This window comes from Heterodontus francisci, chromosome 1 (genome assembly GCF_036365525.1).
Source record: "Heterodontus francisci isolate sHetFra1 chromosome 1, sHetFra1.hap1, whole genome shotgun sequence".
NCBI classification, from domain to species: Eukaryota; Metazoa; Chordata; class Chondrichthyes; order Heterodontiformes; family Heterodontidae; genus Heterodontus; species Heterodontus francisci.
Window position 1 is genome coordinate 162,741,159 of NC_090371.1, and position 15,762 is coordinate 162,756,920.

Sequence of the window (15,762 nt, forward strand, 5' to 3'; positions counted from 1 at the left end):
CCCTGCAATGACCTTATTTGTCGAAGTATAATTTTTGTTAAACACTCTGTCTCTTCCTGTCCCATTCTGTTGGCATTTACCCATATCACTATCCTGCTCCGATGCCGTGACCTCTCTCTTTGGATTTCTAAATATCCTTTTACCCAAACCCTCCCCACCTCTGTTTGTTTGAAGCCCTGTCCACAGCCCTAGTTATGCGATTGGCCAGAACACTGGTCCCAGTGTGGTTCAAGTGAAGCCCATCCCAACAGAATAGCTCCTTCTTCCCCAAGTATTGAAACCTCTTCTTCCCACACCACTCTTTGAGCCACACATTTAGTTCTCTAATCTGCTTGACCCTGTGCCAAATTTACGCGTGGCTCAGGTAACAATGCAGAGATGAGTGCCTTTGATGTTCTACGTTTTACTTTGGACCCTAACTCCTTAAATTCTCTAAGCAGGACTTCATTTCTGGTCTACCTATGTCATTGGCTCCCACATGGAAAACAACAACTGGATCCTCCCCCTTCCACTCCAGGTTCCTATCCAGCTGTGAGATGTCCTTAATCTTGGCACCGGGCAGGCATCACCGCCATAGGAGCTCCCGGTCATAGCTGCAGAAAACAGTATCTATTCCTCTGACTATACTGCCTCCTATCACTACCACATTCCTCTTCACTCCCCCCACTGGAATGGCATTTTTCACCAATGTGCCATGGTGAGTCTGCTCTTCCACACTGCAGTCCTTTTTTTCATCCACAAGGTAGCAAAGACATCGTACCTGTTGGACAAGGTGAGGGATTGAGGCTCCTCCATCACTGCATGCTGATTCCCCCTACCTGCCTCACTAGCTGTCATACCCTCCTGTCCCTGACCATTGGCCATCTCTAATGGCCTCCCTGCTCTCAGGGGTGTGACTGCCTCCTGGAACAAAGTGCCCAGATAACTTTCCCCCTCCCAGATGCTCTGCAATGTCCGAGTCTCCAGCTCAGCAATTCTGAGGTGCAGTCGTGCAAGTTGCAGACATTTACTACAGACATGGTTGTCTGAGATTGCAGTGCATTCCACAGATTCTCACATGCTGCAGTTACAGCACAACACTGGCCCTGCCATCTCTGTACAGTCATATTTTAATTATTCAATTAGTTAACGATTCTCACAGCTGAAGTAATGGAAAGTTGCATTCACCTACCTTGGATTCAAAGGAAGACGACTCACCAGCTGCTGGAAGCTAAAAAAGATAGGAAAAGGAGCCCCTCTTTCCCCTTCTGCCCCGAATTCCCACATGCACCAAATTCCCAACTTCACTCTGGCAATGTCTCACTCAGGCAAATAAATCCTCTCATGGTGTCCCCTCACTGGACAGGCATTGGCGAGTCAGAAGGTGAGTTACTTGCCGCAAAATTCCCAACCTCTGACCTGCTCTTGTAGCCATAGTATTTATGTGGCTACTCCAGTCCAGTTTCTGGTCAATGGTGACCCCCAAGATGTTGATAGTGGGGGATTCAGCAATGCTAATGCCATTGAACGTCAAGGAGACTCTCTTTTGTATGAGACAGTCATTGCCTGGCACTTGTGTAGCACAAATGTTACTTGCCACTTATCAGCCCAAGTGTGGATACTGTCCAGGTCTTGCTGCATCTGGACATGGGCTGCTTCAGTAGTATCTGAGGAGTCATAAATGGTTCTGAACATTGCGTAATCTTTTTTTATTTTTATTTAGAGATACAGCACTGAAACAGGCCCTTCGGCCCACCGAGTCTGTGCCGACCAACAGCCACCCATTTATACTAATCCTATATTAATACCATATTCCCTACTGCATCCCCACCATTCTCCTACCACCTACCTACTAGGGGCAATTTACAATGGCCAATTTACCTATCAACCTGCAAGTCTTTGGCTGTGGGAGGAAACTGGAGCACCCGGCGGAAACCCACGCGGTCACAGGGAGAACTTGCAAACTCCGCACAGGCAGTACCCAGAACTGAACCCGGGTCGCTGGAGCTGTGAGGCTGCGGTGCTAACCACTGCGCCGCAGTGAACATCCCCACTTCTGACTTTATGATGGAGGGAAGGTCATTGATGAAGCAGCAGAAGATGGTTGGGCCTAGGACACTATCCTGAGAACTCCTGCAGTAATGTCCTGGGACTGAGATAATTGACTTCCAACAACCACAACTATCTTCCTTTGTGCTAGATATTACTCCATCCAGCGGAGAGTTTTCCTCTTGATTTCCACTGACTCCAGTTTTACCAGGGCTCCTTGATAGCATACTCAATTAAATGCTGCCTGGATGTCAAGGGCAATCACTGTCACCTCACCTCTGGAGTTCAGCTCTTTTGCCCAAATTTGGACCAAGGCAGTAATGAGGTCAGGAACTGAGTGGCCCTGGCAGAACCCAAACTGAGCATCAGTGAGCAGGTTATTGCCGAGCATGTGTTGCTTGGCAGCACTGTCGATAACCCCTTTCATCACTTTGCCAGTGATCGGGAGTAGAGTAGACTGATCAGGTAGTAATTGGCTAGGTCGGATTTGTCCTGCTTTTTGTGTACAGGACATACCTGGGCAATTTTCCACATTGTGGGTAGATGCCAGTGTTGTACTGTACTGGAATAGCTTGGCTAGGGGCGCGGCTAGTTCTGGAGCACAAGTCTTCAGTACTATTGTCGGAATGTTGTCAGGGGCCACAGCCTTTGCAGTATCCAGCGCCTTCAGCCGTTTCTTGATATCATGTGAAGTGAATTGGATTGGCTAAAGACTGGAATCTGCGATGCTGGGGACCTCAGGACGAGGCCGAGATAGATTATCCACACAGCACATCCGGCTGAAGATGGCTGCAAATGCTTTAGCCTTGTCTTTTACACTAATCTGCTAGGCTTCATCATTGAGGATGGGGACATTTGTAGAGCCTCCTCCTCCTGTTAGTTGTTAACTGTCCACCACCATTCACGTCTGGATGTGGCAGCACTGCAAAGCTTAGATCCGATCCATTGGTTGTGGGATAGCTTAGTCCTGTTTATTGTATGCTGCTTCCGCTGTTTGACATGCAAGTAGTTCTGTGTTGTAGCTTGACCAGACTGACCTCATTTTTAGGAATGCCTGGTGCTGCTCCTGGCATGCCCACCTGCACTCTTCATCGAACCAGGTTTGGTCCCCAGGCTTGATGGTAATGGTAGAGTAGAGGACATGCCAGGCCATGAGGTTACAAATTGTGGTTGAATACAATTCTGCTGCTGCTGATGGCCCACAGCACCTCATGAATGCCCAGTTTCGAGTTGCTAGATCAGTTCGAAATCTATCCCATTCAGCAGTGGTACTGCCCCACAGCACGATGGTGGGTATCCTCAGTGTGAAGACAGGACTTTATCTCTACAAGGACTGTGCAGCGGTCACTCCTACCAATACTGTCATGGACAGATGCATCTGCGACAGGTAGATTAGTGAGGACGAGGTCAAGTATGTTTTTCCCTCTTGTTGGTTCTCTCACCATCTGCCACAGACCCAATCTAGCAGGTGTGTCCTTTAGGACTCGGTCAGCTTGGTCAGTAGTGGTGCTACCGAGCCACTCTTGGCGATGGACATTTAAGTCTCCCACCCAGAGTACATTCTGTGCCCTTGCCTCCCTCAGTGCTTCCTCCAACTGGTGTTCAACATGGAGAAGCACTGATTCATCAGCCAAGGGAGGGCGGTAGGTGGTAACCAGCAGGAGGTTTCTTTGCCCATGAGACTTCATGGGGTCCAGAGTCAATGTTGAGGATTTCCAGGGCAACTCCGTCCTGACTATATATTACTGTGTTGCCAGCTCTGGTGGGTCTGTCCTGCTGGTGGGACAGGACATACCTAGGGATGGTGATGGTGATGTCTGGGACATTGTCTGCAAGGTATGATTCCGTGAGTATGACTATGGCAGGCTGTTGCTTGACTAGTCTGTGGGACAGCTCTCCCAACTTTGGCACAAGCCCCCAGATGTAAGTAAGGAGGACTGTGCAGCGTCGACAGGGTTGGGTTTGCCGTGGTCATTTCCAGTGTCGAGGTAGATGCCGAGTGGACTGTCCAGTTTCATTCCTTTTCTGAGACTTTGTAGCGGTTTGACACAAATGAGTGGCTTGCTAGGCCATTTCAGAGGGCATTCAAGAATCAACCATATTGCTGAGTCTGGAGTCACATGTAGGCCAGACCAGGTAAGGACGGCAGATTTCCTTCCCTAAAGGACATTAGTGAACCAGATGGGTTTTTATAACAATCGACAATGGTTTCATGATCACCACTAGACTAGCTTTTTAATTCCAGATTTATTAATTGAATTCAAATTCCACCATCTGCCATGATGGGATTCGAACCCATGTCCCCATATGTCCTTCATAGAGAGAATTCGAGTACAGGAGCAGGGATGTCTTGCTGCAATTATACAGGGCCTTGGTGAGGCCACACCTGGAACATTGTGTGCAGTTTTGGTCTCCTTATTTGAGGAAGGATGTTCTTGCTATCGAGGGAGTGCAGCAAAGGTTTACCAGACTGATTCCTGGGATGGCAGGACTGACGTATGAGGAGAGATTGAGTCGGTTAGGATTATATTCACTGGAGTTCAGAAGAGTAAGGGGGGGATCTCAAAAACCTATAAAATTCTAACAGGACTCGACAGGGTAGATGCAGGAAGGATGTTCCTGATGATGGGGGAGTCCAGAGCCAGGGGTCATAGTCTAAGGATACGGGGTAAACCTTTCAGGACTGAGATGAGGAGAAATTTCTTCACCCAGAGAGTGGTGAGCCTGTGGCGTTTGCTACCACAGAAATCAGTTGAGGCCAAAACTTTCAAGAAGGAGTTAGATATAGCTCTCGGGCGAAAGGGATCAAAGGATATGGGGGAAAAGCAGGTAACAGGTTACTGAGTTGGATGATCAGCCATGATCATAATTAGAACATTACAGCGCAGTACAGGCCCTTCGGCCCTCGATGTTGCGCCGACCTGTGAAACCATCTGACCTACACTATTCCATTTTCATCCATATGTCTATCCAATGACCACTTAAATGCCCTTAAAGTTGGCGAGTCTACTACTGCTGCAGGAAGGGCGTTCCACGCCCCTACTACTCTCCGAGTAAAGAAACTACCTCTGACATCTGTCCTATATCTATCACCCCTCAACTTAAAGCTACGTCCCCTCGTGTTTGCCATCACCATCCGAGGAAAAAGACTCTCACTATCCACCCTATCTAACCCTCTGATTATCTTATATGTCTCTATTAAGTCACCTCTCCTCCTCCTTCTCTCTAACGAAAACAACTCAAGTCCCTCAGCCTTTCCTCGTAAGACCTTCCCTCCATACCAGGCAACATCCTAGTAAATCTCCTCTGCACCCTTTCCAAAGCTTCCACATCCTTCCTATAATGCGGTGACCAGAACTGCACGCAATACTCCAGGTGCGGTCTCACCAGAGTTTTGTACAGCTGCAGCATGACCTCGTGGCTCCGAAACTCGATCCCCCTACTAATAAAAGCTAACACACCATATGCCTTCTTAACAGCCCTATTAACCTGGGTTGCAACCTTCAGGGATTTATGTACCTGGACACCAAGATCTCTCTGTTCATCTACACTACCAAGAATCTTCCCATTAGCCCAGTACTCTGCATTCCTGTTACTCCTTCCAAAGTTACTCACACTTTTCCGCATTAAACTCCATTTGCCATCTCTCAGCCCAGCTCTGCAGCCTATCTATGTCCCTCTGTACCCTACAACATCCTTCGGCACTATCCACAACTCCACCGACCTTAGTGTCATCCGCAAATTTACTAACCCACCCTTCTACACCCTCTTCCAGGTCATTTATAAAAATGACAAACAGCAGTGGCCCCAAAACAGATCCTTGCGGTACACCACTAGTAACTAAACTCCAGGATAAACATTTGCCATCAACCACCACCCTCTGTCTTCTTTCAGCTAGCCAATTTCTGATCCAAAGCTCTAAATCACCTTCAACCCCATACTTCCGTATTTTCTGCAATACTGCCTTACTGAAATCCATATACACCACATCCACTGCTTTACCCTCATCCACCTGTTTGGTCACCTTCGCGAAAAACTCAATAAGGTTTGTGAGGCACGACCTACCCTTCACAAAACCGTGCTGACTATCGCTAATGAACTTATTCTTTTCTAGATGATTATAAATCCTGTCTCTTATAACCTTTTCCAACATTTTACCCACAACCGAAGTAAGGCTCACAGGTCTATAATTACCAGGGCTGTCTCTACTCCCCTTCTTGAACAAGGGGACAACATTTGCTATCCTCCAGTCTTCCGGCACTATTCCTGTTGACAATGACGACATAAAGATCAAGGACAAAGGCTCTGCAATCTCCTCCCTAGCTTCCCAGAGAATCCTAGGATAAATCCCATCTGGCCCAGGGGACTTATCTATTTTCACACTTTCCAATAATGAATGGCAGAGCAGGCTCGAAGGGCCAAATGGCCAACTCCTGCTACTATTTTCTATGTTTCTATTAGCCTGGGGGCTGGGCTATTAGTCTAGTAACATTACCAAAATGCCACTGCCTCCCATTTATGTGGTACTTTATCAAACGCTTTCTTAAAATCCATTAAGGCAACATTTATTGCATTCCCTTCATCACCGTTCTGTTACTTCATTAGTCAAGCCCGATCTGCCTTTTACAAATCCGTGCTGTCTCTCCTTAATTAACTCAAACCGCTGCAAGTGCCTGTTGATTTTTTTCCCCGATTATTGTTTCGATAACCTTACCCACCATTGATGTTAAACTAACTGTCTTGTGGTTGGTAGGACTGTCCTTACACCCTTTCTTGAATAAGGGAGTCAAATTTGCCACTCTCCAATCCTCTGGCACCTCCCCAATATCTAGGGAAGATTGGAAGAGACTGAAGTTGCAGGAGAAACAGACACAATTCTGGGAAGCAATAAGACATTCAAAGATTTGGGAGAGGAAAATGGTTGGACATGCGATCGTATTTCACAGGGACTGAGCAGTCAAGAGTAGGTTTTTCGAAGGCTGGTGACTTGAAAGTGAGGGGACTGTGCCTGAAAAGGGTAACCATTTATACTGTATGAAGCGAGAATGAGGGGGCAGGGGGAAGTTAAGAGTTTACTGGGAATGGGGTCAAGCTTGTAATTTCCTGTTACACACTGGTACTAGTGAATTGCGTATGGCATTGCTTAGTCAGCATTAAGAAGCATTGAAGGTTAAAGTAAATCTAAGGTAAGAGATCACTTGATTGACACAAATTTCAACATAATATTCTACACCCAGAAAGATATTTTTCAAGTAGTTCAGTGGAGTATTTTTCTTTTACCAGCTCTCAGAGGGCGAGGAACCCCTCCGACAAAAATGGTTTTGCGTGGATCAAGTGGCTGTGAACCATCCATTACAAAGTCGCTGTCACTTAGATTCCATGGCCGGATCTGGACCTAGTTAAAAATAATTGAAATGTTTATGTCACCAAGCTATTGGTAAACAAACAAATAAAACAACTATCATAATACATAAGGAGAATCGTGTGACTGGCATTCTTCAATGCCAATGAATGAATGTTGGTCAAACATGCTGTCAAATAATTATATTATGACACAATTGAGGCTTTACACAAGGTAATAACCTACAATCATACTTCAATGGATTATTCACACGTAACATGTACAGAATCACTGAAAAAAAGATCACAACTCAACCGGTCCTAGGTCAGAGAAACCTGTATGCAAGTGTGACCTAGACATTAAGATTGCATGGTAATTTAGTGGCTCAGATATCAGCCTATTATAGTTTGAACAGTTTATAAAATGCATTTGAATCTAACATTAGATTATAATCTGGAAATCACTATGGTTTCAATTTTCTCTTTTGCCTGATGGCATGGATCTGCTACTGATGCCAGCAACGGCTCAGCTGATAGCACTCTTGCCTTTGAATCATAAGTTTGTGGGGTCAAGGATCACTGTAGGACTTGAGCACAAAAATCAAGGCTGCAACTCCAGTGCAGTACTGAGGGAATGCTGCACTGTCAGAGGTGTTGTCTTGTGAATGAGATGTTAAGCCATTTGACCTCTCAGGTGGATGTAAGATCCCTGGCACTATTTCGAAGGAAAGCAGAGAAGTTATCCCTGATATCCTGGCCAATATTTATCCCTTGATCAACACCACAAGAGGAGATTATCTGGTCATTATCATATTGCTGTTTCTGGGAGCTTTGTGTGTAAATTGGCTGTTGCGTTTCCGTCATTACAACAATGACAACAGTTACAAAAGTAGTTAATTGGCTGTACAGTGCTTTGGGATGTCCAATGGTCATGAAAAGCACTATATAAATGCAAATTAGTTATTTGTTTCTCTCATCCAAAGCTGCTGCCCATACCATTGATTGTACAAGAAAGGTTTGAGGAAGGTGATTCTGCTTCCATGTGGGCAAGGTGGAAAAGTTATGTATCTCCACACAGCAGCATTACAGGGATCAGGAACTTATATGTTGTTTTTGGGTAAACACTAGTTTTAACCAATGTTCCTTTAAGCTGGGCGGCCACATAGCAATCTGAATGTTCCCACGCGCGCTGCGCCCAAGTCGGCCCCATCAAGTTACTATGCATGCGTGGCCGTGAAAAAAGAATCTAAAGTGGCTGTGAACTTGAGCAATTCGCCCATGCTCCCCCCAAAAATTAGAGGGTACATAGGTCTTATCCCTGTGCGATAACATGTTGGTGTATGAATATAATGTAAACTGCCACGGTAACTTGTTTTGTTGTAGAAATAGAAATAGAAAAATGGGGGCAGGCGTAAGCCATTCAATACGATCATGGCTGATCATCCACATTCAGCACCCTGTTCCTGCTTTCTCCCCATATCCCTTGATCCCGAAGTACTACATTCAACTCTTTCTTGAATATATTTTATGCTTTTCGTGGTTGAGAAATCCACAGGTTCACCACTCTCTGGGTGAAGAAATCCCTTCGCATCTCAGTCCCAAATGGCTTACCCCTTAGCCTTAGACTGTGACTCCTGGTCCTGGACTCCCCCGCCATCGGGAATATCCTTCCTGCATCTAGTCTGTCCAGTCCTGTTAGAATTTTGTAGGTTTCTACGAGATCCCCTCTCATTTTTCTAAACTCTAGCAAATACAAGCCTAATCCACCCAATCTCTCTTCATACGTCAGTCCTGCCATCCCAGGAATCAGTCTGGTGAACCTTCGCTGCACTCCCTCTATAGCAAGAACATCCTTCCTCAGATAAGGAGACCAAAACTGCACACAACACTCCAGATGTGGTCTCACCAAGACCTTGTATAATTGCAGCAAGACATCCTTGCTCCTGTACTCGAATCCTCTCGCTATGAAGGCCAAAATACCATTTGCCTTCTTAATTGCCGGCTGCACCTGTATGCTTACTTTCAGCGATGGTGCACAAGGACACCCAGGTCTCGCTGAACCTCCCCTTTACCCAATCTACCGCCGTTCAGATAATAATCTGCCTTTCTTTTTGCCACCAAAGTGGATAACCTCACATTTATCCACATTATACTGCATTTGCCATGTATTTGCCCACTCACTCAACCTGTCCAAATCACGCTGGAGCTTCTCTGCATCCTCCCACCCAGCTTGGTGTCATCTGCAAACTTGGATACATTACATTTAATTCCCTCATCTATATCATTAATATATATTATGAATAGCTGGGGTCCTAGCACTGATCCCTGCGGTACCCCACTAGTCACTGCCTGCCACTCGGAAAAAGACCTTTGTTTCCTGTCTGCCAACCAGTTCTCTATCCATGTCAATACCTTACCCCCAATCCCATGTGCTTTAATTTTACACACTAATCTCTTACGTGGGACCTTATTGAAAGCCTTTTGAAAGTCCAAATACACCACATCCACTGGTTCTCCCTTATCTATTCTACTAGTTACATCCTCAAAAAAATTCCAGTAGATTTGTCAAGCATGATTTCCCTTTTGTAAATTCATGTTGACTTTGTCCGATCCTGTCACTGCTTTCCAAGTGCTCTGCTACTACAACTTTTATAATGGACTCTAGCATTTTCCCCACTACTGATGTCAGGCTAACCGGTCTATAATTCCCTGTCTTCTCTCGACCTCCTTTTTTAAATAGTGGGTTTACATTAGCTACCCTCCAATCGTTGGAACTGTTCCAGAGTCTATAGAATTTTGAAAAATGACTAGCAACGCATCTACTATTTCTAGGGCTACTTCTTTAAGTACCCTGGGGTGTAGATTATCAGGCCCTGGGGATTTATTGGCCTTCAATCCCATCAATTTCCCAAACACCATTTCCCTACTAATACTGATTTCATACAGCTCCTCCTTCTCACTAGACCTTATATTCCCCAACATTTCTGGGAGGTAATTTGTGTCATCCTTTGTGAAGACATAACCAAAGTATGTATTTAATTGGGTTGCCATTTTTGCTCCCCATTATAAATTCCCCCGTTTCCAACTATAAAAGTGACCCACATTTGTCTTCACTAATCTTTTTCTCTTCACATATCTATAGAAGCTTTTACAGTCAGTTTTTTATGTTCTCTGCAAGCTTACTCTCATACTCTATTTTACCCTTCTTAATCAATTCCTTTTTCCTCCCTTGCTGAATTCTAAACTGCTCCCAATCCTCAGGTTTGCTGCTTGTTCTGGCCATTTTTTTTTTTTGCTCCTTGGATCTAATAATTCTTTTGTAAGCCACGATTGTGCCACCCTTCCGGTTTTATTTTTGTGCCAGACAGAAATGAACAATTGTTGTAATTCATCCATGTGCTCTTTAAATGCTAGCCATTGCCTATCCACTGTCAACCCTTTAAGTAATGTTCCCCAATCTATCATAGCCAACTCGCACCTCATACCTTCATAGTTTCCTTTATTTAGATTCAGGACCCTCGTCTCAGACTCAACTCTCTCACTCTCCAACTTAATGATACACATGACTGACTTACAAGTTTATGATGGGATTTTATTCAGGTAGCACTGTGCCTTTGATGCATGATGATAGTAACAATTAGGTACAAATAATTGTGGTACTGCATCAGTGCAAACTTATCAAAAACTAAGCTGCAGTTAGTTGCCGCAAATATTGGGCAAAATTTTACCGGCCCCTTGATACTGCGAGTCGTGGCGCGAGGGCTCGTAAAATTCTGAGGTGAGAGGCCTTTCTCGACCCCCAATATCGAGAAGGGCCCGCCGCATATTACTGGCGGTGGGGGAACCTTTGTGCAGTCCCCTTGCCGCTTAGTGGTGACACCCCCAATTACCATATCCAAAACAGTACTTACCTCTGCAGATTATGCAGCCTGCCACCTCTCGATGCACACTTCCGGATTTTACATTGAGCGGGTGGCCGTCACATGCCATCCCTTTCCCGAACTGATAAACCGGCGGGTCATCAGAGGCAGAAGACTTCACTACGGAAGCTAAGTTTTGATATTTAGGGGCCTCACTCTGCATACTGGAAGGAAAGAGGGAGGAGGGGATATTCAGGGGTCTCACTCTGCATACTGGAAGGGAGGAGGGGGGTGGGGATATTCAAGGGTCTCACTCTGCAAACTAGAAGGGAGGGAGGGGATATTCAGGGGTCTCACTCTGCATACTGGAAGGGAGGGAGAGAGGGGGGGGATCACAGGGGTCTCACTCTGCATACTGGAAGGGAGGAGGGAGGGGGTTTAGTTTAGTTTTTTAGTTTAGAGATACAGCACTGAAACAGGCCCTTCGGCCCACCGAGTCTGTGCCGACCATCAACCACCCATTTATATTAATCCTACACTAATTCCATATTCCTACCACATCCCCACCTGTCTCTATATTCCCCTACCACCTACCTATACTAGGGGCAATTGCTAATGGCCAATTTACCCATCAACCTGCAAGTCTTTGGCATGTGGGAGGAAACCGGAGCACCCGGAGGAAACCCACGCAGACACAGGGAGAACTTGCAAACTCCACACAGGCAGCACCCAGAATTGAACCCGGGTCGCTGGAGCTGTGAGGCTGCGGTGCTAACCACTGCGCCGCCCCACTGGATTACTGAAGGGAAAGCTCTGCAGGCATGAAGGGAGGTACTGTGTACCCTCCCTCCGTAAACAGTTTACACTCTGCTTTTGTTTGTGTTTGTGAAGGAGCAATGGCACTCTAAACACCGTGTGTGCGAGGAGGGTGCCAGAAAGGGTAGGAGCGTTAAGGTTATATGGATGGTGGGGGCAACTGGTGCAGGTGGTAGGATCTTTATGTGTTCAGCTTTGCCATTCAGTGTTGGCCAAGATGGGCAGTGCCATGCCATGCCACAGGAAAGCACCTGATGTACCTATCAACACCGATCCCTGCCTTGTTTGGAACCTCCGAATAAATGAAGGATACAACTTTATTTATCACATGGAAATGGGTACGGCCCATCCTAGATTGTGTGATCCACTTCTCCTGAGGATCCGTATGCCCCAAAGCCAAAATCAACAGGCAGGTGCGGTCCACCTAGAGGCCCCCGGTGGTGAGCAGCAGCCCTCAAATGAAACTCGCCCAGCTGCCACCGCTGTTCACTGAACTGGCTCGAATGGAGGGGTAACTTCTTGGAGACAATGGCTACCCCTTGCAGACATGGCTCCCGACACCAGTGAGACACCCCATCACTGCTGCAGAGGAGATATACAATGCCATCCCCCGAGCTACACGAGCCACCATTGAGCAGGCGGTCAGCATGCTGAAAAAGCATTTCCAATGCCTGGATAGATAGGATCATGCCCTGTACAATGGGCCAAAAAGGCCAGGTCCTTTCTTTGCTGCTCGCTGTGCACTGTACAACTGCACACCCAATAGGGGGCAGGCCTGGCATGATGAGGAAAGGCATCAACAGGATTCCTCCTCGGACTATGAGAACGCTGAGGACCTACAACAGGAAAGGTGCATGAGGGGGCAGATGGCACCCAGGCTCTGCATGTAGGTCTAGCAGTGAGCTAGGGATGTACGGAAGTGGCTCATCATACATAGGCTCTCTGCTCTGTAGGAACCGACATGAGCTCTGCAAGCCACACATCATTCTCGCTCACCTGCTGTGCACCGGTCCACATCTGCAGCATCCCTATGTAAACCATTAGAGGCAGCAGCTGACTGAGCTAATGTCCATGTCACTGCATGTGTGAAGACACTCATGAGTAATGGTGGCATGGCAATGATGTTATTGCATACGTTGGCTCTCCTGAAGGATCAACAGTGCAAAGGGATGTGACATTGGTGCTACATGCTGGCGCACACCATTCACACAAAGAAAAGGACACGTATGTTGGTGAGGAACATGTAGTGAGAGACGTATTTATATTGCTGTGAGACCCGTGCATTCCCATTTGTCAGCGTGTTCTCTGTAAACGCTTGCAAGTGCCCCTTCTCGGTGCAACCTCTGCGCTAGTAGCCTGACTGGAGGAAGGCTGCTGATCTGATTGCCTTTTGGCTGTGGGTGACTTTGGTGCTCGTACCTTGTGCGCACGAGGCCGACAGGGCCCCGGCTGGCTGCGCGAGTGCTCATTCATCCCCTTCCGGCATTGGACCCTTTGACTCCGGATGGCCCCACAGCTATTCACCTCCTCTGCTATCTCCAGCCAGACTGCCTTTTTTAGGCAGGAGGGCCTCTTCTTACCGTTGCTGGTGAAAAGAATCTCCCGCCTTGCCTGCACAGCCTAGAGGAGAGTGAGATGGGAGGCTTTGCTGCACAGTGAGGCCACCGTTGAGTACCCCTCTGCCATCCTCGGCTTTTGGCGTGGTCCTTTAAATGCAAAGGTGACTCCACCGCTCTAACCTCTGGCTACAAGGTTTGTCTTGCACATGTTTGAAAACCAATGCAGGACTAGTGAGGAAATTTGTGCTGTTGCCATGGTTTTTCAACTATTACACATCGACACATGTTCACGAACATTTTGCTTCTGCAGCAGCTGATCATATTTATTGGTGTAATATTTCTAGTTAGCAATGCAGCTAGAATATGAACATATTTTCCTGTTTTTTTAGCAAAGATTGTTTAATTGCAGTTACATGTATTTTCATATAACAGCAGAGAAATGAATACAGATTCCAAATGCATATTAGTCTGCGGGTTTTTAACAGTCAGATGATTAGAAGCCCACAGTATGTAAATATTCTTCAATTATGGTTTTATTTCTGTTGTGTATTTGCCTTTTATGGTACATTTAAGTCTCATGTCCTGGAATGTGCAAAAGTAAGATTATTCACCCAGGTGTGGCCCGCCTACGAGAAGCAATGTTAGACTTGAGTAGAAGAGGATCGCAACTTCACAGGACTCTGGGACACAGCAGGGCGTCATGCTAGGCCCCCACCTGCCAAGAATGAGGCACATCAATTTTTTATATTTAGAGATACAGCACTGAAACAGGCCCTTCGGCTCACCGAGTCTGTGCCGACCAACAACCACCCATTTATACTAACCCTACAGTAATCTCATATTCCCTACCACCTACCTACACTAGGGGCAATTTATAATGGCCAATTTACCTATCACCTGCAAGTCTTTGGCTGTGGGAGGAAACCGGAGCACCCTGCGAAAACCCACGTGGTCACAGGGAGAACTTGCAAACTCCGCACAGGCAGTACCCAGAATCGAACCCGGGTCCCTGGAGCTGTGAGGCTGCGGTGCTAACCACTGCGCCACTGTGCCGCCCATTTTGTCATGATCATTGATTTTTAACTGTTGTTGGAGCGAGGAAATGACTTGTTAAACAGATCAGCCGTGGCTAGAAAAAAATATCTACATACAAACAGACATGTAAAGTGAGGAAGCGCATTCCAGGGCCTAAGGAGGATACAATCCACAAGGGCCAGGACTGGTTAGACCAATTGGTCTAACATGACTACCTGGCTGTTCCAGGGTTTTTTTTTTGAACTAGCCACAGAGAGTTTGAACACAGAGGGTCTGTTTGCTCCTGGACTGAGAAGCTCTCTCCTGTCTGCTCCCATCTCTTTCTCACAAGCTTCTGAATCCACTGAAGACACATGAACCCCAAGAGAGCAAAGTCTCCTACAGAAACAAGGTTTAAGAAGAATACTGGGCCCCAACGAAAAGCAAGATCTACCTCCAATCAAGGTGTTCGAAGAACTATAACAAAAACTCTTCAGATATTGCCTCAAACTTTACACTTGATTTTTCTTCTGCTCTTTTCTGTCTCTATTTGCATGTGCAGGATGGTATGATGCCTCCCTGGTGCTAGGATCAAGGATGTTTCAGAGCGGCTGCAAGACATTCTAAAGGGGGAGAGTGAACAGCCAGTGGTCGTGGTACATGTCGGTACCAACGACATAGGTAGAAAAAGGGATGAGGTCCTGCAAGATGAATTTAATGAGCTAGGAGCTAAATTAAAAAGCAGGACCTCAAAGGTAGTAATCTCAGGATTACTTCCTGTACCACATGTTAGTGAGTATAGGAACAGAATAGACCAGATGAATGCATGGCTGAAGAAATGGTGTAGGAAGGAGGGATTTAGATTTCTGGGACATTGGGACCGGTTCTGGGGAAGGTGGGACCTGTACAAGCGGGACAGGTTGCACCCAGGCAGGACCGGAACCGATGTCCTCGTAGGGGTGCTTGCCAGTGTTGCTGCGGAGGATTTAAATTAGAATAGCAGGAGGATGGAAACTTGAGCGGGGAGACTGAGGAGGAGGAAACAAGAATAGAAAAGGCAGAAAACAAAAAATGCAAAAGTGGAAGGCATAGAAATCAAGGGCAAGAAACAAATAGGGCCATAGTGCGAAATACTGCTAAGATGA

The 15,762-nt window shown here is 46.4% G+C and overlaps 1 protein-coding gene across 1 annotated transcript in view; it reads right to left on the reverse strand.

The window, feature by feature from the left end:
- LOC137373102 (cytoplasmic polyadenylation element-binding protein 2-like) overlaps positions 1-15,762 on the reverse strand; it is a 193,730-nt gene that overhangs the window by 24,600 nt on the left and 153,368 nt on the right. The window contains 1 exon segment of the mRNA XM_068037976.1: positions 7,309-7,423. Within this exon segment, the coding sequence (XP_067894077.1) occupies positions 7,309-7,423 (115 nt within the window).